The 27,432-nt window shown below is 29.7% G+C and overlaps 1 protein-coding gene across 1 annotated transcript; it reads left to right on the top strand.

Annotated features, from left to right (window-relative positions):
* The first annotated feature begins 12,742 nt into the window (after positions 1-12,742).
* LOC136089727 (protein FAM200C-like) lies at positions 12,743-13,597 on the top strand. Its single transcript, XM_065815798.1, has one exon. The coding sequence runs from the start codon at positions 12,743-12,745 to the stop codon at positions 13,595-13,597; it is 855 nt and encodes a 284-aa protein (XP_065671870.1).
* Positions 13,598-27,432: the final 13,835 nt, after the last annotated feature.

Raw genomic sequence — 27,432 nt, 5'->3', positions numbered from 1 at the left:
CATAACGATTTCTTTTATTTGAATTTCTATGACATCAAATTAAAGAGAAAACACAACGTTCAATAATCTGAAACTACTTAATTTATACATTTTGACCTCAGGCTTGAAAAACTTTGTGCAACAAAATACTGTTCAAAAAAAAACTTATTTGAATATTTTATGATTTTACTTTTGCTATGGAACACTTGCTTACAAAACGCTAAACTTGAATGAGACCTCAACAGTGCCGTTTTCCCCCGGGAGGCCAAAAGGTTAAAAGCATCTGAGTAAATTTTAAAAATGAGTATATACATATATATAATTTTTTTTTTTTTTTTTTTTGTTCTTTTATCTTTACAATGTTGTGATTCTTTATAACTGATACAAATTTACAATGTTTATAAAATATATAATGGTCAGAGAAAAAAAATAAAAATCTCAAAATTTTATAGAATACAAATAATATAACCACAGGGTATTATTAATATTATAAGAACGCGGGAAACTTGCAGAAGATCAGATGGTCTTGTCATCAAGAAACCGCTTGTACTAGTAATTTTTTTTGTATTTTCGTTTTACATGTTTCTAGTTTCACAAAATATAATTGTTATATTTTGTGAAACTAGAAACATGTAGTTCATTTTATATTGGATATAATATAATGGTTGTTCATTTTATATTGGATATAATAAAATGTAAGATAATAAATAATTTATAAATGCTAGATTTTAGGGCCAATATTTGCGAAGAAATTGTTGAATTGTTCGGTAATAGAGTTGTGTTCTGTTTCATTTATAATAATTCTATCTGCTTTTTGTTTTTATATATTTTTTATATATAGCTGTTTGTTTTTATATATTTTTTCAATTATTTCTTTCATGATTTTCCATGTTTTTTTGGTATCTCCATTTGTTTTTTGAAGTAATTTAGAATAATAAACTTTTTTAGAATATTTTCTGATTTTTTTGTAAAGATTTTTATATTGTTTATAAGTAGATAGGTTATCTTCAATTCTGTTTTTTAAATACTTAACATATAGTTTTTATTTTGTTTTTGAAGATTTTTTAATTCCGCTGGTGATCCATGGACAGTACAAATGTTTTACTTTGATTTCTTTTTCTTTGTTTGGAAAATGATTATTATAGTGTTTTAGAAAAATATCTTGATAATTCTGTAAAGTGATAAATCTGAAAATATCTGTGAAAAATATCTGTGAAAGTATTATTTACAGAGTTTGTATTCCCAAGGTTACATTCTTGATACATTTTAACCCAATCTACTGCCGATAGTGTGTCTTTAAAACATTGAATAGAGTTTTTATTTATTTTTATTTTATAAATTTTTTTTTCGATTTATTATTTATTTTTGTACCATGTTTTATTGTAAAGTAAATTGGAAATGGATCTGTTATATCAATTTTTTTTATTCCTGTTTTTAAGGAGGTATCTAGAAATGAGTTTGTTAGTATGTTATCTATATATATATTTTACCAATTATTAGTAAACCGTGTGGGTTTACTAATAATTGGTAAAATACAATGTTGAAACATGTTATCAAAAAATAATTTAGTAATCGAATACTCTTTGTATTTTAAACAACCTATGTTTAAGTCTGATACAGAACAACTTTTTTTGCTCTTTGTTGATTTTGAGACAAATTTCTTCTAGAATATTAGAACACTTTTTAATATTACCTTCAGGTGGTCTATAACAAATAGAGACTATAATATTTTTAAACATGGAGTTGATGATCTCTATTGTAAAGACCTTACTATCGGGATTAGAAATGGAGTGATCTTTTCTCACTTTTATCACTTGATCATTCCGAACATAAGTTGCGATCTCTCCTCCTTTTTTGTATGCTTTCCTTTCAGAAGATAATAATTTATAATTGGGAATTTGAAAGTTAGAGTTATTTTGGATTGATTCATCAGGACACCAAGTTTCTGTTAGGCAAATCATACTGAATAAATAATTGCAATCAATTAGAAAATGTTTAAGTTTGTCAAAATTTTTATTTATGCTTCTTATATTTATGTGAATTACCGTAAAATTATTTTTATAAGCTTCAAGTTTATAAAAATAATTTCAGTTTTAAAAGTTTCTTTTTCAAAATATCGAGAATAAAAATTATTCATTTAAAATTATTCATCAAAAATTTGCGTATCAGCGTCATTGAGAATATTATTCGCAGTTTCTAAGACATTAAATTTAGGGGGGTCCAAAATTCTATATTTTTTGTTTAACCAGTTATTCTTTATTAATTTTTTTAGAAAAGTTTGAAAAACAATTCAGTTTTTTCTATTTTTTTGTGGTTGGCCTTCTACTTCTATTTAAACATTTTTAAAGATACAAAAAAATATTAATAATAAATAAAAAAGAAAAATCTTTGCATTGATTATTTTGCGTATAAACTTTTATTTAACATAAAGTTACGCAACTTTATGTTAAAATTTATGCAATTTCAATTTTGATTGGATAAATTTGAATTAAAATGAATAATAGTTACAAAGCCACTGTCTAAACACACTTTTTTTTTTGAAACACATTGGCTCACTTTGAGATTAATGTGACCCATATATATAGACATAAATTCATAAAATTAGACAATTTGGAGTTATAATCATTTTGGGAAATTACTTTGAACTTTTCATATATTTGTGTTTTTTCTCAAATTTTAAGGAGTTAAGCATTTTCTAAAATACTTAGTTATGAAGCAATTTTCAAGTTTTCCTGTCAAATTTTCACAGAAATCTCTTTAAAATTGGCTGTATTTGAAAATCGCTGGGGCCAGGGTTGTAAAAAAAAAGGTGTATGATACACCTCTACCCTAAACAATTAATTTCATTAGAACTAGCCAGCAAAATGTACCTTAGTTTGCAAATGTGAGAGAACAAGGTTTTTTTTTTCACTGGTAAAAAAAATAAACACACTTATTTAACAACTGTTCTCCCTGGTTCTGATTGGGGTGTTTTGGCATACGCAGGTACATATTTATTTAACCCAGCAACTTTAACGGTTTTTGTTTAAAAAAAAATTTTTTTAATGAAATCTTTTTTTAAAAAATACCTAACAGCTTTGATTTTAAGCTTGAAATTTGAATCAATTTTCCTGGATACCTAATTTGTATGATTTGATTGAGATCTCAATCAATTACAACTTCATTATCTAGTAGCATAGCATAAAGAAAGTTTTCTTCACAGCATCAGTCAAAGTTACCCTGAAGATTTACCAATACATTATTTTGAACTCTGTTATCTCCTGTTTGTTGATGAACTGTATTATTTTAGACCAGAAAAAGGATTACTTTCATAAGTAAAAGTTAGACGATGTTTATATTTTGTGGTTTGACACAAGGCAGGTTTGACACAGTTTGACACTCCATTATTCTTGTATTTCATTGTCTTGTATTTTCAAAAATTTATTTGTTCATTTCATAAGCTAATGAATTTTTGTCTTTTTTTCTATCTACACCAATTACTTTTAATGTAAAACTTCTTGACAGTGCATAGTATCAATTGAATTAGCCACTCTAGTTTTTTCACAAATTACCCTATATTCTGTTACTACACAGTCAATTTTTTTTTAGATTTCAATTCACCTCCTCAAAGCCATGAAGGCGTAGATGTGGTTACAACCCTCTCTCAACTCTATAACTCCAAAATAACGAATTTTGAAGAACAAGGCCGCTGCGTAGAGGAACAAGTTGAGCGCGGTACTACCAGGGACGTGGTGTGGATTGAACTTGGAACTTCTCGCTTATGAGGCAAGCGCTCTACCACTACCTTACTACCGCATTAATTAATGGATTCTTTAGCATTAGTAACTTCATATCATAGTACTATTTTTCATTAACTCTTTGCTTTTCAAACTAGTCACTTCCAGCTGTATCTAAAGTTAAGGATTCAACACTAAAAATTTTATCTGAATCAACTTCTGATGTTGTTTTAAGATTTCTCTGTCTAATTTGCCTTACAGTAGCCTCTTTTTTCTCTCTAATAAACAATTTTACAACCCTTGTTGCCACTTCTTGGTCCGCACTACCTAAATTCCAACTTCATTTTTGTCCTATCTTTCATCATTTGTCCTTTAAACATTCTCTTACCATAATAGGGGCCTAAAACAAGTAAGGTATTATAAAATTGAAAGTGTTTTAACTTAAAGTGACAAGTTGATGAAATATAAAGTCTCGTTCAAATGATTAGAGATAAGCAAATAATGCTCTTTTCTTTTACTTAATCTACCATTTTTGTGAAGTGTATTTGTAAATGCATAATGATACTAGAAAAAAAATTTCCATGTATTACTTTTCTCACAGAGACAAACTCTTTCATTGCACACTCACTTTTCTCGACATCAAGCTTGCCTAAATGTTTATTGTTTTGCTATCAAATTAAAATGATTTTTAAAAATTTGTTGTAAACGTTTCTGCAAACCTTTGAAGGTGATGGTGCTGGGGAGGGCGGGGGTTTCCAGGAGGTTTAGATAGGGTACTGGATTTCTAACTACACATATAAAATTCTTATCACTTAACATTCAAAAAAATTGTTTTAAATTGTATTCACCTATTTTTACAATTATTACTAATTGGAATATCACACTGACAAACAAACAGATCAAACAACATTTCCAGTTCTTTTGTAACCAATTTATAATGGGTATATGGACACTGCTTGAAATGTTCTGGAAATTTTATTTTTCAATGGGTTATCATTTATTAAAGGTTAAAAAAACTGATTTTTGTCACGTCAATTTTTAAGTCAAAAGTTAATTTCTGCCCGTAAAATAAATCTTTCTCAAACTTGTAACCATATTAAATGAGCTGTTTGTAAGTTGGCGAATCGCTCACGTGTAAATTATATGGTTTTCTACTCAATCTTTTCGACTAAATATTCTTTTTACTAAAGCCTTTGTAAGTCTTCTAAGCTTTTTTGAGCTCATGTTGATATCACAATATGAGTTAATCATTTAATTAAAAAGTAAAGTGAGAATCTTTCATTTAGTTTATATTTATTTAAGTAAAATATATTTTGGAAATTTAAACATGTTATATACAAACAGTAATGTTATGATTCCACATAAAACCATTATATATACAACTCATAATGTATTATTGAGTTATTAGACTAATTATTAATTAGTTACCAGCCCAAACATCCAAAAGTCCTAAAACATGGTATAAGCAAATAATAACTTTATTTATCCAATTAAAAGCATGATACAACTATTAATGTTATTTAATACGTAACAGCTGCACGTTAGTTAAAAAAAAACATAACGAATGCGTAACATGCAATACATAATATGCAAAATAATTTTTTTTAAGTGTTTACATACTGTGTATACACTTAATAACAATCAGTTTACGTATTAGTTAATATCTATCAAATATTTATTTAATATTTATCAAATTTGATAGATAATTTTTTTATCAACCATAAAGCGCTGTTGTTTACAGTAAATTTTTCAATATCAAAACTTTTAAACGATCTGAAAATTTTTATTTTCGGATCTTAAGTAACTCCACTGTGAAAATAGCAAAAATTTTATTTCCCAAAAAATTTCAAGATTTTGAAAAAAAATTTTTTACGGGAATTAATTAATATATATTTCATACATGACAGTGGCTTAATAGTAACATTTTAAAAAAAATGTAATAAAACTTTTTTTGTTAAAACGTAAAATTTATATAAACTTAAAAAATAGCTTTTGTTTTACTTTGGAAGAGAATACTTTGCTTTTATTATTGTTAACTAAACTTAGATATCAATTAAAATGAAAAAAATTGTAACAAGACGTAATAATAAAATAGCTTTAAATCAAAATAAACAAACTCCTTTAGAAAGTCTCCCTGTAGTTGATGAATTTTATCATACAAAGTTGCCTTTACTCAGAGATATTCTTGCACTTTTCTTTATCGAAGTCAACAATAAATTATCTTTTGAAAGTGCTTGTCGAAGAGTTGCAATGTTGGTAGAAATTCATTGGACAGAGCGTAATATCTACGCAATATCATATCAGGCCATTTTAAAACGTCTGCAAATTGAAATCAACAAATATCGCTACTTAAATGGTGTTGACAAAAACAAGCAAGGTGATAGTTTTTTAAGTAGATGTATTTCTATAAACGAATCTCTTATAAAACTTTTTGACATTTTCTGCTTTAATCCAGAACGTCGTGAAAAATAGAGAAGTTCTTCGGTATTTCAATGAATGCTGAAGACTACTCGTATCTAGAAAACATACGCGGTAACAGGAATTTTACATGTCAAAATGTTGATAAAACTTTCCATCAAAAAGTTATTAATGACAAAAGAAAAATGGAGAAAAAGATAAGAAATGAAACAGCAGTTTATCAGACAATGTACGTTGATAATGATAATAGCGAGTTAAGTGAATTTGAAGATGAAGATGAATTTTTTGAAAAAGAATTAACAAAAAATGAATATCAGTTCTTTGAAAAAGACACTGAACCAATTATAAAAAAGAGAGTTATGTTTGTTGATGTAAGTGAACCAAAACTGCCATACATGACGAGATCAAAATCAAAATTAATATTTGAAGATAGTTCTCACAATACTTATGTTCCACCTAATGTGCGACAATCAAAAAACTTAGTTATAAGTGATATCTACCATGCATGTGCAGAGTTAGATGGAGAAGGATTCTCGATAAGGGAAATCCAAATTGCACTAAAAAGTAATCGGCAATCGAACTTTTAAAACAAAATGAAAAATTCCCGATGAAACTGACCGTATATCTAAGTATGATAAAAATAATTTTAAAGGTTATTGAGAACACATTTATTGATTCTAACACACTCCTAACACGCAGTGCCATACGTAAAAAACTAAAACAGATGCACGCGTATTCTCTTGGCTTGATTGCAAACAGAGTTACTCAAGCTAAAAAGAGTGGCGATATAATAACTCACGCAACTGACTCTACCACTCGAAAGCATGTTGGGACCTTTGCACCTTTTGGTTTATATATTAACCGAGAATATTATTTTTCTTTGCCTACATTAGCAATTGCTTCAGAAACTACAGCAAATATTGCAGATGGAATAAAAGCAACATTCGAAATGTTACAGGAAGCCTCAAAATACGCCTCAGAAGAACTATACCAGAAGGTAGATGTTCATATGACTGACAGTACTGTTCATAATATAGGAATATCTAGAATCACAGCTGATACACTCGATGAAGAAATTCCTGCTGGTCAACTGTTTTGCACTTCACATACAGCTTTAGGTTTTGACAGAGCTCTTGAAAAAGTTCTAACCCAAATTGAAAATGAAATGAATATGGATATCCTTTTCAAAGGCTTTCTGTTAGATATATCTATTAACAAAAGTACGGAAACGTTATCCTTAACGTTTCTATCATGGGTACTAAACTTGTTTGGTCCGAGTTTTATTCAAAAATCATAGAATTATTGTAAAGAATTTAAAACTTTTATGCAGCGTAAAAACAAAGATATTTTCCTTTTTGAATTAAAAGATGTTCGATTTGAATGTCTTTCGAAATGTTCTTCAATAGTTTGCTTTCACTGGGATGACTTTAAGGAGTTTTTAGACCAACATGAATATATCACAAATAAACTTGCTTGTTTAGTCCGAGATTCTATGAACTTTGATTACATTATAGTTACTTTAGTCGTGGTAGCAGTTTTTGGAATGCAAGTTATTTTACCATTTTTCTGTAAAACTAAAGGTTAAGCCACGCATTCTAAACTGCAAATATTCTTTAGCAAGATGTATGCAAGCTTATCTAATGATGTCATAAATGAACAGTTCTTTGAATTTAAAGAGCTATGTGTTCCAGGAGTATCAAAGAGACTTTTTGAAAATCTCATTAAAGAGAATTAAACAGAAGTTATATATTAAATATCTATAAACAAAAACAACTGTTAGCGAAAAAATATATAAAAATTAAAAATATCTATATGAAAAAATACGTAAAAGCCTAAAAAGAAATTACTACTCAGAACTAATTAATAAATGTAAAAACGACTTGAAACGCGCATGGCAAATTATGAAAGAAATTACTGAAAAACAAAAATCATGCTTAGGTTTTCTGCCGCAGATATAAAAGTTGATAACATAAGTTTATATGACCCAAGAGCCATATCCCATAAATTTAATAAATTTTTTATTGGGATAGGTCCTTCCCTATCAAATAAGATTCCAAATACGACGGCGTCCTTTAATGATTTCCTCGTACCTATGGATAATTGCATTTGTTCTGATGAGTTAACCTCAGAATTATCTTTTGAGGAATTTGATGTAGCTTTGAATTCTTTGAAAAGAAACAAAGCAGCAGGAGCAGATGAAATTAATGGAAATGTAATTATAGACTGTCTCGGTATATTAAAACATGTTCTTTTTAAAGTTTTTAAAGCTTCTATTAATCTAGGAATATTCCCAGACCAATTAAAAGTTGCTAAAGTTACTCCTATCTTTAAAGAGGGTGACAGATCAAATATTAGCAACTATCGTCCAATCTCTGTCCTTTCGGTATTTTCAAAAATTTTAGAAAGAATAATGTCTAACAGAATTTATAAACATTTCAACAAAAATAACTTACTATATAACAAACAATTCGGCTTTAAAAAAGGTAATCAACAGAACATGCAATAATCCAGTTTGTGCATGAAATCACAGTACTTGTTAGGTATCTTCATTGACCTATCAAAAGCTTTCGATACAGTAGATCATTATATTTTACTACATAAACTTAAATATTACGGAATTAAAGGTACTGCTTTAAAATGGTTTAGAAGCTACTTAACAAAATGTAAAAACATTTTGTTATTAGTAAAGACGGTTATCAAAATAATTATCTTGATATCGTATGTGGTATTCCTCAAGGTTTAATCCTCGGACCTCTGCTTTTTTTTATATATAAAAATGATTTGAATAATGCCTCTAACCTAATAAGTATCATATACGCAGATGATACTAATCTATTCCTCTCAAGCAGTAATATTTATGAACTCTTTACCACTATGAATAAAGAATTAAAACATATATCAAATTGGTTTAAATGTAATAAGCTAACTTTAAATATTAATAAAACCAAATGGACTCTTTTCCATTCGATGCAAAAAAGCAATTTTTACCAACAAACTTGCCGCAACTTTGCATAGACGAAATTGAAATAAAAAATGATTCCGTTACAAAATTTTTAGGCGTTTATCTTGATAAAAACATCTCCTGGAATCAACACATTAATTATGTATCTATTAAAATTTCAACAAACATTGGGATTCTATATAAAGCTCGTAACTTCCTTAACAAAAATTTCTTAAGCCAACTTTAGTAATCTTTTATCCACAGTTACATAAATTATGCTAACAATGCTTGGGGGAGTACTGTAATAAGTATATTAAAACTTCTTTATTGTCGCCAAAAACATGCGATCCGCATAATTAACTATGCTGATCGTTTTACACATACTTAACCTATTTTTACTGAAATGAGGTTATTAAATTAATTTGAACTCAGTGTTTTTAAAGTTTTATGTTTTGTATACTTATGTAGAAATAATTTATTCCCTACCACTTTTAATAATATTTTCAAACTCAAACCTTACAACAAATAAGATATGAGAAGCATAAATTTTTTTAAATGAGCCGTTTTGCCACACAAAATTTAATCAATTTTGCATTGCTTCTCGTGGTCCCCATCTATGGAATAATATTGTTCTGCGGATATTCGATCAACCAACTTCCTTTTATCTTTTCAAGCTCAATCTAAAAAAATGTACTTTTTTCACTTGATAATATATTCAGATACTTCTAATATTTTGAAAATTGTTACTTAACTTGAATTTTATAACTTTTTTATTTTAATTTTTACTTTATTTTATTGTATGTTATACTTGTCTTTATTTTGCTTGCTTGCATTTTATAAGGTTTTGACGACAAGATCTTGTGATCTTCTTTCAGATCCTAGCTTATGTTTAATTGTTAGCAGTTTATATATGTGCGCATCTATACATGTGTAAGTGTATATATGCTTATATTTATATATGTAAGTGTTTTTTTTATTTTAACTATGCTAATATTAGAATTTTTTTAATTGTAATACTATATATACGGCATATAATTGCTCTGTCACATTTTAATGTAAGCGAAATTTAAAAAAAAAGATTATGGCTTAGAAGTTGTTGATGTAGTTCGAAAATACGTATCAAAGAACTTTGATGATTGCATTATTCTTGCAAATATAGTTCGGCAAAGTTTCACTATAGTTCTTCAGCACCAAAGAGGAAAGCATTATGGGTTTGGAGAAAGAAACAATGATCGATTACCTTATGAGTATTACATTTTTAATCAAGTTGTTGGAGTCGATAAAACAGTTACAAATAATATTGAACTTAAGCGTAAGTGTGGAACTCACAGCAATCGACTTCGAAAAAAACCGTCACTTTCAACAGTTTCACGTGGTAATGTTCTTAAATATTCAAACCATTTAAGAAATAAAGATTCAAATAATTTAGAATTATTTCGGAAAATATGTCCTATTGTTAGAAATATTGAAAGTATAGAATACAGTTGGAACCAGTGACAGATTCAACTGAGACAAAGCGACTTAACTAAAAACAACAAGCTTTACATCAGGCGTCCAAGAGAAATTCTATTTTGACTTGTTTAAAACTACAAGGCAACCCATTTACTAGTGGATCAGATGTCAGTGAATATATTGAAAAAGAGCAAGATCTGATAAAATGCCAAAAACGATTGAAGAATGACGTAATTTATTTTAGAGATACAAGTAGGTCATTGCCGCGGAAATCAACTCTATTTAAAATCATGATTTTTGATAAAAACACAAAAAAGCGCCGTCTTAACCTTCAAATTAGTAGCATATTCTTAGAAGAATATGCTACTAATTTGAAGGTTCTACTTGGAGAGTCATCACTGCAATCCACAATCACCAACGATGACTTCCATAAAGTTATTTCGCACTTTCAATAGAGGTGGAAACAAATTATTATTAATATTAGACATCTTGATGATGTGCAATGTTTAATTTTTTGTGTTATTTATAACTAGGTATAGGGATTACATGTTTTATTAATAAAATAAAATAAAAATATTTACCATGTGTTTTACATCGCTTATATTTGAAAATAATAATGATTTCATTTAATTTAACAGTAAATTGTTTTGTCAAAATAATCACTTTTATTAAAATTGAAGTAGAAGGCTAAATATAAATAATAAAGTAAAAACATTGTAAAATTCGAAATCAACATAAAAAGTAAATTAAGAAAAAGTGGTTAAACTACAAAAAATCTAAAAAAAAGTTAATTTTGGACTCCCCTAATTAAATGCATTATTTCAAAATCTATTATTTTATTTTTTTATTGCTGTTATTTTGAGAAAGTTAAATTTAGAACGCGTTAACTTGGTAGAACAGAAGTGTGTAGCGCTATTTTTTAAAATCTCATGTAAATGTTTTATCGTATTTTAAAATAGCGTATTTACCTTCGCTTCTTAGTTTTTTAACTTCTTCCCATAGCATTCTTCGATGATATATTGTTTCTTGAGCAAAGTCTTTATTTATGTGTAGGCCAGTTCCTTCAAGATACTTTACAGCATTGAGAATTTTGTTTTTGCCTTGAAGTTTAAAAGTTTTAAGACTAATGTTCTTGGTTTGTAGTCTTTGAATTGTCCAATACGATGAGCTCGATCAGTTTTGCTTAGAAAATTTCTTTTAACAGCTTTTTCGCAGTCTTCCCAACTTTCGCCTGGTGTTTCTTGTAGTCCATCTATTCTTCTCGATCGATTTTCTAAATCTATGGATTTTTTAAATGATTTTTCTTGGTCTTTTAATAAACGTTTCGTTTCTTTGAGAATACTTTTTTTATGTTCCTCAAGCTTGAAATCATTTTTTCGATGTTTTTTATCGTAATATCCATTTTTTTGTAAAAATTTCTCGGTACTAAATAACCTGCCTTTCTTCCGCAAGAGCAGGAGCGCAAAAAAAGAAAAAGTTTTGTATATTTGAATTGTACATTTGAAAGAAAAACTATTGAATAAACAAAAAATAAACGCAGAAAAAGTTTTCAGCAAAAGAAAAAAAAATTGATACGATTTTTAAATTTATCACGTTCTCTCCACTTCAAATATTTCAGGCCTTCTGTTCCGGTTGGCCTCCCAGTATTCAAACTTAACAGCAGTTTAAGATTTTTCTGAACATTAAGAACCATACATTTAGCCATTTTATTATATATTACACACCCTAAATACTAGATACACCCTAAATCAGGGGTGGGAAACCTGCGGCCCCCAGACACTCTTTGTGCGGCCCCGAAATGTAAAATTAAGAACTTAAATTAAAAAAAAAATATTTTAGAGAAAATAATGAAATTTAAATAATTACTTTATTTTTACATTTTAGTTATAGTAAAGTGTATGAATGCTAATGTTAATTAAGGGAAAAAATTTTTTAACTTGGCAAAGCTGGTACAGTAGTAATTGATTGACAGAAATAACAACAAAACAAAACAAAATGAATAAATAAAAACACCGTATGGATTTTTTTTTTGTGACAGTAGAAATCAATTGACTGTACGTTTTTGTATTATAATGTATATCATGGTTTTCTATTTGTCTAATTTTTCAACTAGTGTCAAAGTGTCAGTTCTCCCTAAAAAAGCAAGAACTGAACAAGAGGAAAATCGGTCTTTTAATGAAGAATGGGAGAATTTTATTTAAAATTAAATTACTTCATGATTCCAACCAAGGATAAAATGCTTTGCTTGTTGTGTGACCTCACAATTGCTACTTTGAAGAATGCTACAGCAAAGAGACATTATGAAAACATTCATAAGGATCATAAGTATGCAAAATTAGAGGGAGAAGCTCGAAAAAATGCATTAGCAAAACTGAAGTCTCAAGAGAGCAAACAACAGCAGACATTTTCAATTGTTCAAGAACATGGAAATAGAGCAACTGAAGCAACATATAAAATTGCTCTCATTCTTGGCAAAGGAGGAAAACCATATAGTGATATTGAAACCTTGAAGGCTTGCCTCATTGAAGCAGTGTCATGTATGGATCCAGATAAAGTGGATAAGTATAAGCAGCTTCCGCTTTTTCGGCAAACAATTACGGACCGTCTACATAAGCTTGTTACAAATAGTTCTGAGCAATTAATCTCAATATGTCAAATGGAGGACGCATATTATTCAATTGCTTTAGATGAGTCCACTGATGTGACTGATTCTGCCCAACTTCCGCTATTTATTTGGGTTATAACTGCAGACTTCAAAAGTTATAAAGAGTTGTTTGCTTTAGCAACACTAAAAGGAAAAACACGAGGCTGTGATATATTTGCTGCTTCCAAAGAAAAAATTTGTCAGTCTCAACTTCAGTTGAAAAATCTAGTCAGCATTTATTCTGATGGAGCTCTTTCTATGCGTGGAAAAAATGAAGGGTTTATTGCTTTCCTGAAAAAAGAATTGCCTGATCCAGATTGTCTGATTACATTTCATTGTATTTTCCATCAGCAAAGTCTTTGTGCAAAAGCTGCTACATTGGATGACACATTAAAAAAAGTTATAGGGATTGTAAATTATATAAGGGCAAATTCTTCACGCCATTGACAGTTTCGAAACCTTCTGCAATCTGATGAACAAACATATTCTGTGGATCTTCCTTACTATTTCAAAGTTCGTTGACTGTCACAAGGGTTAGTACTGCAAAAATTGCTTGAGCTTCGAAAACAAATTAAGGAGTTTTTTACAAGTCAAAAGGAGATCTGTGAGTTTTCTAATCCAGAATTTTGTAGAGATGCTGCATTCCTCTGCAATCTGATGGCAAAGCATAACATGCTAAATAGTTCATTGCAAGGTAAAACTGTGAAATGTGGCAACAGATTCAGGCACTCAAAAAAAAACTTGTTTTTCTCAAAGATGTTTTTGTGAGCTCTGGGAAAAAAACATTTCCCAGAGCTCACAAAAATTATTCTTGAACAAAAAAATGAGAAAAAGTTGGAAAATAATGATATATCAAGATATGAAACAGTCATGGATTCTCTGATTGCTAACCATGAGCGAGATCTCGTCTCGTTCTCGTTTCTCGTGAGAAATGGGACTTCTCATGAGAAACGAGAAATAGAAAATTCTCGCGAGAAGTAGAACGAGACTTAAATATTACATTATTTTCCAAATTAAAAATTATTATAATTTACAAAATGCTTAATAATTTGTTTTTTTAATTAATTAATATTTTGACTCCGTGATTTGAATAAATCTAATTAAAAATTTAATTTGTTTTTGACAAAAACAAATTAAATTTTTAATTAGATTTCACAGGCCTGCAATGGTTTTCCTCTTTAAAATCTGAGTAAGGTTTTTTATAGTTTCTGATGTGCTGATTACGAGAAAAATAATTAAAAAAATCCATCACGTCAGGATTTTTTGATATGGAATATTTAAGATTTTGCTTTAAAATGTTTGAGCGCCTACCTTTTGAAATGTCTAAAACATTATTAGTTTACTTCAGCTCAATTTTTATTTCATATAATTAGTGTAAGGGAACATAGAAATTAACGCCAATTAGTAATTTGTTAATGACTACATAATAAGTATTAGTAATTCGCATTAAACATGTCAAAAACGGGTCATTTTGGCTTAATTTAGTAATGAGCTCATTATTACATAATGATTTGGTAATATTAACTAATTGTTGTGAATATTATTAGAAAAGGGTGTAATTAAGATAAACCAAAGGATTTTTGTATAAGTACCCGCACTGATTTAGAAATTTAACAGTTGAAGTGCGCATCTTGCAACATAAACTTTAAAATGGCATCGCGAAGTTGTTTAAACTCTCCTAATTGTTTCTGTTATATTTGCGGGAAACTTATGGTGATAAAACAACGAAACAGTATTACAGACTTTGTAAAAAGTATTTATAAAAGTTATTTTGGACTCGTTTTAAGTAACCAAGACAAAACTTGGGCACCTCATAAAATTTGTACGACTTGTTTATTAGAACTTCGCAAGTGGTCAAAAGGACAGAAAAATAGCTTCAAAATCGTTTCGCCTGTGCTTTGGAGAGAGCCTAACGACCATGTTAAAGATTGCTACTTTTGTTGTTGTGACATAACTGGATACAATTCAAAAAATAAAAGGGACATAAACTATCCAAACGTGTCATCAGTTACGCCTGCAATATTTGGCGATTCAAAAATGGTGCAGCCTCCGGTTCCAGCTCTACAAATTGAAAATTCTGACTGTGATATAGAGGAAGAGGATGTACACCAATCTGATCCTGAATTTCATGGAGATTCTGACGCTTGTCAGCTCTTTTCACAGTCACATTTAAACGACTTGACAAGAGATTTGAATCTTCCCAAAGATGCAGCGGAACTCCTCGGATCACGATTAAAAGAAAGAAATATGCTGGCACCTGGTACTTCATTTTCATGGTACCGTCACAGAGAAAAAGATTTTCTTCCATTCTTCGCTGAAGATGAAGATTTAGTGTTCTGTAAAGATATTCCAGGCTTGACGAAAATGTACGACATAGAATACGATCCTAACGAGTGGAGATTGTTTATTGACTCCTCAAAAAGAAGTTTGAAAGCAGTTCTTCTGCATAATGGGAATACATATGCCTCGTTACCTGTTGCACATTCTGTCCGTTTAAAGGAATGTTATGAAAATTTGGAAAAGCTTTTGACTAATATAGCTTATGAGCAACACGGTTGGATGTTGTGTGGAGATTTGAAAATCATAAGCATGCTACCAGGCCAACAAGGTGGTTATACAAAATACCCGTGCTTTCTTTGCGAGTGGGATAGCCGGGATAAACAACATCATTGAACCAAAAAGGAATGGACTCCAAGAACTGAACTAACCCCAGGATTCAAAAACGTACTTAAACAGAGTTTGGTTCCCAGAGAAAAAGTTTTACTGCCAGCATTGCACATCAAATTGGGTATAATGAAGCAATTTGTGGAGGCTTTAAATAAAGAGGGAGAAGGCTTCAAATATCTGCATTCAGTTTTTCCATCTTTATCAGAAGCTAAGATAAAAGAAGGAATTTTCGTCGGCCCTGATATTAGGAAATTAATGTCGGATGATAAGTTTGATGAAAAACTTAATGATATCGAGTTGCAAGCATGGCAGTCATTTAAGGAAGTGGTGACAAAATTTTGAGGAACAATTAAAGCTCCGACTATAAAGAAATAGTGGCCAAAATGATTTCCAATTTGGGTGTAATGGGTTGTAATATGAGCATTAAACTTCATTTCCTAAATTCTCATATTGATTACTTCCCAGAAAATCTAGGAGCCGTTAGCGAAGAACAAGGCGAAAGATTTCACAAAGATTTGAAAGAGCTTGAAGTCCGGTATCAAGGAAGATGGAATACCAACATGATGGCGGACTATTGTTGGTTATTGAAGCGCGACGATCCAAACCGGAAATTTAAGCGAAAATCGCACAACCGAAGCTTCCAGGAGAAAAGGACCAGGTTCCACAAATGAAATTTAAATGTTATTTAGACTAGTGTTAAGTTGTTATTATATTTTAGTAGTTTTTTAAGTTAAAAATAATGTTCTGTTTTAAATATATATTTTTTTATGTGAAATCTTCTGTTTTTTTGCTATCTTCTATCTGTGCCTTTTTTGAAAAATCTGGAGGTGATAGAGAAAAACTAAGTATATATTCGTAATCAGCGCACCAAAATACCCTAGAATCAGCTATCAAATTCCAGAGAGGAAGTTATGACTCTCATTTTGCAGGCCTGTGTAATTTGTTTACAAAAAAGTTTAAAATATAAATTTGAACAACTTCATTTAAAATCATTGCAATATTCAGTTAAGCACCAACTTGGACGTCTTCAATATTTAAAATCGTTGCATAATGCGTGATCGTATGTTGTACAACGCGTCTATAATCACCTTCCATTATTGTATTTTTTGCCACAGTTACAATTCTTTCTTAATACTGCAATCGTTGTTCCATAATCCCAGTACCGAATACAGGTGGAATGCGTATAACATTTTTAACGTTTATTTTTATTTTGGACCAGATAGCTTCCACTGGGTTTAACATTGGGCTGTAGGGTCCTAATCGTAACAACTGAGCCGGTGAATTTTCAAACACCCTTTCCAAACGAGAGGGACATGGAGCATTGTTTGTTACGACGACCAAATCCTCTAAACGATTCCCGGATGTAACCCACTGGTTAAACAAAGCCAACATCCACTCGTTACAAAAATCTGCTTTAAATGATCCTCTGCGAGTTTCCATCAAGACAAAATTTGTTGTTGATATAGCTGCAGTCAAATGTATGTGTGCACCTTTTGAAGAAGGTATTTTCATTATTGCTCTTTTCCCCTGTTTGACACGTCCTTACGCTTTTCGACAAAAAAGTTCAAAATTTGTTTCATCCAACCAAACTATCTGATGACCACTTGTGATGTGTTCGTTAATGTTCCTAACATATTCAGCTCTTTTTTGTTTGTTTTCATTACTATTCATTGTAGTAGGCTCCTTGTGTACTTTTTTAAATGAAAATAGTCTGCCTTCGAGGTAATTGGCAATTGTGGTTGTGCTGACGCTAATATAAAATTGTCTTAATATCCTTTTTTTAATGGCCACCAATGTCAACTGACAGTTACTTTCAATCCATGTTAGTGTTTTTTCAATTTGATCATAGGCAATTTTTTTGGTTTAAAACCACCTTTTCCAATAAAATTTAAATATCCGTTGCCGACCCAATTCTATGCTGACTTATATTTGACGCCTAAAGTTTGCGCCAGAGTCTCCCAATCGTCATTTCGCTGTCTACGAAAAGGGATGGCACTTTTACTTATTTTGATGTAAAAACGCGAATTACTTTTATGCGTAAATTACTTTACATAACTCATAAAAATATATAATTTACTTCCATTTAAAAGTAATTCGTTTTTTTTTTAAAACTAACTAATTACCAAAAACAGCTTACATAAAAGTAATTTGAAAAAACTTGTTATTTACATTTACAAATAAAAATAACTTTTTTCTTTGAAATTTCATATATCACTTTGTAAGAAAGTAAAATGTAAGCTATATTATTTACTTTCTCAAGGAACAGTCAATTCATGTTGATTTAACATAAATTTTGAGATAGTTAGCGTATTCAAATTCATTGCCTGTTTGAGGGCACTTCTGGGTAAAACATCAGGTAATACTTTGATGTATGTGGGCAATCTTTGTGGTGGGGCATCGGGAAAGGATTTTTTTTTCACGTATATCGTATAGGGTAATTCTATGATAATTAGGGGCAAGTATAGCACGCGCGTATACCAACACACGCGTATACCAGTAGTGTAAAGACTTTTTATTTTTTATTTCTTTTTTTTGTTCAGAAATAGCTTAGTGACCATAATGAAACTTTGTTGTGAAGGAAGGGGGAAGGAGGCATAATTTCTAAGCTATGGGTAATTCATGCATGTGTAAACCTTGACTAAGACGTTTTATTATAAATATATATATAAATATATATATATATATATATTATATATATATATATATATATATATATATATATATTTATATATATGTTATATATAGAGATGTATGTACATATGGCAAAATAATACTATTTTGGTAAATTTAATGTTGCCAAATTGGTGCCAGTATGTTTAGTATGTAATGAATCTGTTTTAGTGTGCAAAGAATATAATTTACGGAGGCACCATGTTTCAAAACGTCTAAAAAACTTAACCAGTTTCTTAAAGAATTAGGGAAAAAAAACAAAAAACAAATTTATAATTAGTTCGTTGGACAACAAGATTTGTTAAAAAGAGGCACTATCTTAACAGTAAGTCCTACTGTTGCAAGATATGAAATTAGTCTCTTTAGTTACAAATTTTAAATCATTCAGTGACGGGGAAAGATTACTTAAATTTAAAATTATTCACACCCCTTCTCTTTCAATGCATTTTTTGTGCATTTCGTCGAAAAAATTTACCCTTTTAAATAAGCCGGCAAATGTAGATCTTTTAGACCAGTCAGTCGTCGAATTTCAAAAAACAAGGACCTTATTTTTTACTTTGCGAAAATTTAAATTGCACCCCACCACGTGACACCTACTAGCGTCTGCCTTGGCGGCAGCTCAATGATTGAATACTGGTGTTTTTTTCAGACAGGGTAATTGAAGTTTGAAGTGTCAAAACCGGGAACAATTTTTGATTAGCTTGGAAAAATTCGATGGCACTATTTTCGTAGCTCTGAAAGTATTGCAGACTGTAATCATTTATTTCTTTTTCAAGTTTATTATTGTTTTCAATTTTTTTCAAGTTTATCATTGTAATCAATTTTTTCAATTTCTTTAACTTAACTTTTTGTAATTTCTTTATTAGTTAATTTTCCATTACCGTCTTAATCTTTTACTTCGTAACGCTTTGAACCATTTTTTAATTTTTTTACTTTTATATTTCTCGTGTTTAGAAGATCGTTAACCATAAGATTCAAAGATGACCAGCACATGGAATCTTAAGAACATTATCATCAAATTTATTTACTGCAGAGAAAATGTTTGCACCTGAGTCAGTAACTAGTGCAAAAATCTTATTACTGATTGACCATTCACTGAAGATTTTGTTTAACGTATTAAATAAATATTCAGCTGTTTTCACTTCAGATATAAAACTAAGATCCAGGTTTCGGTCAGCCAGAATCATATTTTTGTCAATAAAATGACAAGTCACACCGAGATAGTTATTTTTACTCAATGATGACCAAACATCACAAGTGATTGTAATGAAATGACATCCCTTCAATTCTAGCATTAAAATTGATCTTAGATTGTCCGTAATTGATGGAATTAATTTCTTGCTCAACGTATTTATGCATGGCATTTTGTCGCTTTTGTTTAACTCACTAACTAAATTTACAAAATCTTGATGACGTACTATCGAAATCGGCAGATCAGTAACAACAATAAAGTTCACCAGTAACTTGTTTAATTTTTTATGACCAGTCTCTTCAAAACTATTTTCATAACCGATCTCAAAATCGGATATATCGTCATCGTTGAGTAAAATTGTTGATTTTTTAGATATTCTTGAATTAATGCAATGATCAATTGATAAATGGGATTGCATTGAACTGGTCGAACTATTGTAAGGTAGAATCTTATAACATATGCTGCATTTTGATTGATTCTTTTAGTTTTTTTTGAAATATGTCCAAACGAAGCTTCGTTTTCTTATTCCTTTCTTTTTATGTCTGAATAACTTTATGTCTGGATTATTTTCTGCTGACGTAAAATATGTCAGACATATTTTCTATCGACATATTTTGACATATTTTTATGACATATATTTAACAATAAAATAATTGACAATTGCATTATAACTGCATAATTAACTGCCATAAACTTGCATAAAATTTTTTGAGTGAAATATATATTGGAATAATTATTTTTTTCTTTTTCCTTAAGATTTAAAGTCAAAAATGGAGAATAGTTTATTGAATGAATCAACTATTAATTAAAAATAACTAAAAATGTTTAATTATTATTTTAATCAAGAGAATAATTTTAAGTTTAGTCATTTTCAGTAATAAAAACTCAGCTTGAGATGGTTTTTACATTCTAATAAGAAAAATCGCCAATACTAATCAATACTATCAAATGATGCATCAATACTAGTCGATACTATCAAATGATACATCGCTAAAAATACTTAGCCAATACTATCAAATGATACATTGCTAAAAAGGGCAGAAAAAGACCTTTATGAAACAACAGATGTTTGCTTATAAGATTTAAAATAAAAGTTTTATGAAGCATAATTGATTGCAAAAAAGCAACAAATTTGTTAAACTATTTTCACTTAACTCGTAAATTAAGTTGAAATGCGCAATAAATTTGTACTATTGATTTTTTCTTCAAGAATATCAAACAGCAAATAATTCAAATATAAAATTATGTCAAAATATGTCGATAGAAAATATGTCTTACATATTTTATGTCAGCAGAAAATAATTCAGACATAAAATTATGTCAAAATATGTCGATAGAAAATATGTCTGACATATTTTATGTCAGCAGAATATAATTCAGACATAAAATTATGTCAAAATATGTCAATAGAAAATATGTCTGACATATTTTGTCAGCAGGAAATAATTCAGACATAAAATTATGTCAAATATGTCGATAGAAAATATGTGGGACATATTTTATGCCGGTAGAAAATATGTCTGAAAATATTGCCCATATAAAAGTACAGTAAATATTTCTTGCCCATATAAAAGTACAGTAGTTGTTTAAACCAAGACTTTTAGAGTCAAAGGATATTCTTGAGCAGGTGGGCTTTTTTGAATCAAAGTGTTAAAAAATCTTTACAAAATTAAAGCGTTCTCTTGAAAAGTTCGAGGCTCCTTAATCTTCAGGGTATGGTGTTATTCAGGACAGATTTAAACTTTCTCTCCTAAGTTTTTAATTCATAAATACATTTACGCAAAAAACTTGTAAAAAAGAACTAACAATTATGCAAATTATTTTCAGAAAGGGTAGATTATTTTTTCAAATAATTTACCCTTTCTGAGTCTCGCATGGGTATATGCACCTTTTGCAAAATGCCTTATTTTAACTTTGTATAAATTCCAGACCTTTCGAATGATTGGCCAGAGAGTGAATCTTTTTGAGACGGTTTGATTCAGAGAATGGTTATTAAAGCCAAAACTATCATGGACCGGAACTAGAGAGGGTTTTAATCATAACCTATTATTGATATTTTCAAACTTTACAGGGAAGAAATACCTAAAACTGCGCGATAAAATAACATTTTTTAAATAGGAGTTTTTTATTTTAAAAGTAATACAAATAAAGATTTGTATTACTTTTAAAATAAAAAACTCCTATTTAAAAAATGTTATTTTATTTGTAAATTCAATTTACATTTGGTAGCATATTACTTTTATGTAATTTACTTTCATATGCAAGTTACTTTTTCATATAATTTTTTTTTAATTAGTTACTAAATAGGTAAATGTAAATTACAGTTTGAGTTTTGAACTTACAGTTACAGTTTGAGGACCTTTTATATTATGTAATGTAACTTTCAAAAGTAATTAACTTTTAAATGAAAAAGTAAACAGCTTTTTCATGTGACTTACTTTTACATGTAAAAGTAAATTACTTTTTGATGTAATCTTCTTTTACATAACTTACTTTTGAAAGTAAAAAAACGAAAGTAAAGTAAAAGTCGTTTCAAAAAAATAAATTACTTATACGGAAATGTAAATTTACATAAGACGTTTAAAGTTACTTATGTAATTTACTTTTTGATAAAAACTCGTAAAGCAAAAAAAAAGTAAGTAAAAGAGCCCTATTGCTGACCTCGTTTTCATCTTTTATGGTGAAACCTTTGAGAAAATGGTTTTATGTTTGTCAATTGTAATCTGATGCTCACCTGCAACAGTTTAAGGTCGGCAATTTATTGCCCACTTTAGTTTTTCTAATTCTGAGGGTTGTGTATTCATGCATTCTCACCTGTATTTGCTTTGGGTGGTAGTGGGCGAGGAACTACCAACTTGAGTATTCCATAATGTAAAAGTGTGTTAATTTCTTCAGTCAAGCTTACTCTCGCTGAGTCAACTGTGACAGAAGACTTTAATACACGAGCTATCTCGCCAACAATCTGAATTAAACAATAATAAAAAAAAGCATACAAACAATTTTAAAAAGCAGAGAAAACTTATAGGATAACCCATTAGGACATTGCAGTTTTGAAAATATAACTACTCACTTTAGAAACAATTTGTGAATTTGAAACACTGTTAGATTTTTTCAAATAAAAATATAGAATCAACAATGAAAAAAAAATCTTACCACGGTCACATTAGTGAAACATAGATATTTTTCTAAAGCTGTTGCAATTCTATCAACTTTGTCAACTGGAAATTTATTTACCCAGGTCCTTTTTTGAGTAAACTTAGCATCCAATTTCTAATAACTTTGTTCTTGAGCATTTTATTTGATTATGTTATAAAAATAAAGATAAAAGAATGTAAAAAAAAAACACAATTAGCTATTAATATTAAATTTACTAATTGAAAAATAATGTTTTCTTTATTTAATTTACATTGCGTATATTTGGAAACTTGTAATTGCTAAAAAGAAAAACACACACACAGATATATATATATATATATATATATATATATATATATATATATATATATATATATATATATATATATATATATATATATATATATATATATATATATATATATATATATATATATATTATGTGCGCATATGTAAAAAAATATACACATGCATTGCTGTGTATAAATTCAATTTTGTTGTGGGTATATGTTCAGCAAGAGTGCTCGATGAATGATATCAGAGCTATATAATTGATTTTTTGACGAGATTAAATAAAAATAACTACAAAATTTTTACTAATTGAAACTTTTAGTAGTAAAAATGAAACTTTTAGTAATCAATTGAAAAATAAAGTTTCTATTCTATCAGTTTCCAAAAAAGATATTTCAAAGTTTTTAACAAATCTGATCAAAATAGCTCCTCTTAAAATATACTCCGTTCTTAAAAATTTTAGTAAAATTGAAATCTTTGAATATTTGAGGTTGTACAATATGGTGTTAAATGCATTCTTTTACGTTTGTTTCGTTTAAGGAGAAAAAAATTTTGAATTGCCATACATTCCGATGTTCGTGTTGGTAACTAAATTTAACATTAGAAACGAGGGAAAAGTTATTTGTTATGAAAATATTTAGGATTTTTTTCATGATTTTTCTATCATATTTATGGCCGACGACACGTGTTTCGAAGTGGAGGGGGCACAATTGTTAATATCTAAAAAAAGTCTAGGAAATATCTAGAACTTTTAAAAAAAATAAATAAAGTTCCTTTAGAGAAAAAGTGGTGTTAGTGGTGGTGGTGGGGTGGGGGTAACATTTGCCTTAGCCCCTCTCCCCCTCCCTACGTGTTGTCGACCCTGATATTATGTGAATAATTTGGTGGTAAATTAACTTTAAACAGTTTATTTGAAAGCTTAGATCTGATTCATTGCAAAATAAAAGTAATACCTTATTATTATTTAGTATTATTTTAATTCAACAATTTAATTTTACAGTTTAATTCTACAATTTAATTCTACAATTTAATTCTACAATTTAATTCTACAATTTAATTGCAATCTACACACCACAAAAATGTGAAACTAAAACTGGTCAAAGAAAATAACTCTAGTTTTTTAGTTACGTAAATAAAAATCTACACATCCCCCGAAAAATATATCCTCTAAAAACCAATAGCAACTTTACTACTAGCAGTGTTGAGATCGCTGAAGTGTTTAACATACGCTTCGGAAGTGTTTTTACGGTAGATGACGGAATAAAACAAATACTTTTGTTAGTGAATATATTAAGATGGATTTCCTATATTTTTTAGCAAACATTGTTTATCAAAAACTAAAAAATCTAAAACCTAGCACATCATTTGTACCTGACGGTATACCAAATATATATTTAAAACAGCTAGCATATATAATATGTATTCCGCTCTCGTATATATTCGAATCAAGTTTTAAATCAAGCTCGTTACCAAAACTTTAAGCTTCTGTTTCTACCATTTTTTAAAAAGGATCCACTTCAAATGCTAACAATATAGACCTATATCCCTCGCATGTACAAGCTGTCGTATCATGGAAAGTATTGTTAGTTCAGGTAAAAAACTTGCAATGCACGGTATAATAGATAATCTCCTTCATTTGATATCCGCATATCTTTCCAATAGATATTAAAGGAATTTGTTTTGAAATTCACTATTTTATTCAACTAGCATCCTTAGTGGAGTTGCACATGGTAGAGTTTTGGGTCCAACGTTATTCTTGTTATATATTAATGATCTACCCTCTATATTAAAAGATCTTAATTGCTCTAATGTTATGTGCTGACAATATCAAGCTGTATAGTTCATTTAAAGAAGGCTCGATCTTACTGTTGCTATAAAGTTTTTGGTCAAAAAAATGGCAGTTAAAAGTATCAACTAATAAATGTTTTACTCATATAATAGTACCAAAATTACAACTATTAATTAGTAGATCATAATTTAACCTGGTGTACAAACCCAAAAGATACTGGTGTGACCATGGGTTCTTACTTAAATTACAACAATCATATTTCAAAATTGTCCGTGCATCAAACATTCAAGGATATTTAATCCTTTAGTGTTTTAAGATTCGTAATCTACGTGTTATCGTAAAAGCCTACACTGCCTACATAAAACTTAGGATATTGCTCTCCGGTTTGGTCCCCAAACTGCACTGAAATCAAAAAAATAGAGGAAAGACTGAAAAGACGTTTAACCAAGAGAATTGCTAACCTAAATAACTTTTCATATTTTAATAGACTTAAAATTCTTGGCTTGGAACTACTAGAAGTTAAGCATTAAGCAAGACATGATTACATGTTACAAACTTCTGAACAACTTAGTTTGCCTAAACAAATCAAGTCTTTTTAAAAACAACTGTATTCACACTCGAGGTCACAAATTCAAATTACGGAAACTTAAGCGTGAACTCGATGGCCGTAAATACTCTTTCTCACTCAGAGTTGATATTGTTTGGAATAACTTGCCTTCTGACGTCGTTAATGCCTAAAATATCAAGAGCTTCAAAATTAAAATTAACTCTACCAATTTTGAAAAATGCTGTTCCGGCTAACTAGTTTTTGTTTTATAACTGTGGTCTTATATATAGGGTAGATTAGGGTAATATGAGCACTTTGGTAATATGAGCATACTTGAAGATTTCTTAGATGCAAGCAGTGAAGTTAAAGTTGCTTTGTATTTTTCGAATCGACTTTATGTGGTGATAAGGGGCTGTTCAAATAATACGTGATTCTAACACCCCCCTCCCCTATGTGACATTTTATGGCATTTTGAAGAACCCACACGCCCCACCACCCCCACCCTGTGTGACGTGACAAAAATTTTTTATAAGTTTATATTTTAATTGTAATAGTTTATTTTTATAAAAAAATACAATTGATGAATATCTGTCTAAAACCTAAATTTGTCCCAAATCGGACTTTAACCTTCAAGTATTGGACTTCCATGTTCTTCAATAATTTTTGAAGGCCAGTTGAGGTCAGAGGTATCAACATCATCTTGATCATACCACTCAATTGTTTCTTTGTTCGAATTTAAAAAGACACACATGAGTTCAGATAGACGTTGATCAACTAAGCGTTGAGGTCTAACTTTTTGAATTTCATTCGAATATCCAATACTTGAGCAAACTGTTTTGTGTTGTTTCATTGATTTGATAGTTGCAAAATATAAACTGCAATTGGTACAAACTCTTTTTGGTAAGGAATTTTGAATGCTTGGACATGAGTAGTCGTATGGCAATCCATTGGGATACTTTTTTGTAACTGTCGTGGGCAAAATTGTTTTGCAAAGTGATAAGTTTAAAAAGAGAGATGCAAAGTTGTTCTTTGTATTATTGCATTCAAGACCATCTTCTCCTTGAAACAAAGAAGTTGGTGGTGGAAGAAAACCAGTTGGAATAAGATGAAACAGTGAGCTGCGACGATGACCACAGCATTTTTGATCATTACATTTTACAATTTGAAGGAAGTATTGACTTTCTCTGACATGTTTAGCATCCCACTCTGCTCCAAAATGTTTTAACTGTACACATTTTTCACTGTTTGGTTTTATGTACTCGGCTTTAGTTTCAAATCCATCAATGACTGTGCTAGACCAAATTTGTGCAAGAACTTCACCTGCTTTGGCAAAGTTTGCCTTCTCCATAACTTTGTCTGTTGTTTCTCCTCTTGAATTAAGATGGCTTCCAAAATGTTGAAATGGAAGTATAATTCCTGCTAGGTCATGGCTTAGCGGAGCCATTCTTCTCTCAACCCTGTTAAAGGCACTTCTTCCAGGAGCATTAGTGGCCACAAACATTGAATCAAGATCATGCTCTTTGAAATAAGTCTTGGCACAATGAATTGTTTTTTCATATCTTGGATTTTCATCTGGCCCACGATCAACAGTTATAATCATGATTGGTTTGCTAACTCCATCTTCAGTAACTAAGCTGCTTTTATATGCAGGAAGATGGTTTATTCTGTTCATGTCTTCTAAGTGACTGAGTGCAGTTGATGAATCATGTTTTGCACTTCTGATTGCTATGTATGTTGGGCCAGAGTATGTGACTGCTTGTTTTTCCATGCAATCCTTTTTAATTTCTATGGCTGCAATTACTGAAGGAATAAGTTTGTGTTGAGAGGCAATTAGAAAACTATGATCAGCTAAAGTTACCTTGTACTCAATATGCATCATCATTGGTGCTTGTTTGCTTGCAGCTGTCAATCCAATTTGCACCCTAGCTTTATCATCCTGGGAGTGAAACGTCACTTCTTTAGGACCCAAGACTGCCGCAAGTTCTTCAAGG

The sequence above is a fragment of the Hydra vulgaris genome, chromosome 13, assembly GCF_038396675.1.
Source record: "Hydra vulgaris chromosome 13, alternate assembly HydraT2T_AEP".
NCBI lineage: Eukaryota > Metazoa > Cnidaria > Hydrozoa > Anthoathecata > Hydridae > Hydra > Hydra vulgaris.
The sequence above is the reverse complement of the archived record's forward strand: the minus strand, read 5'-3'. Positions and strand labels throughout refer to the sequence as shown.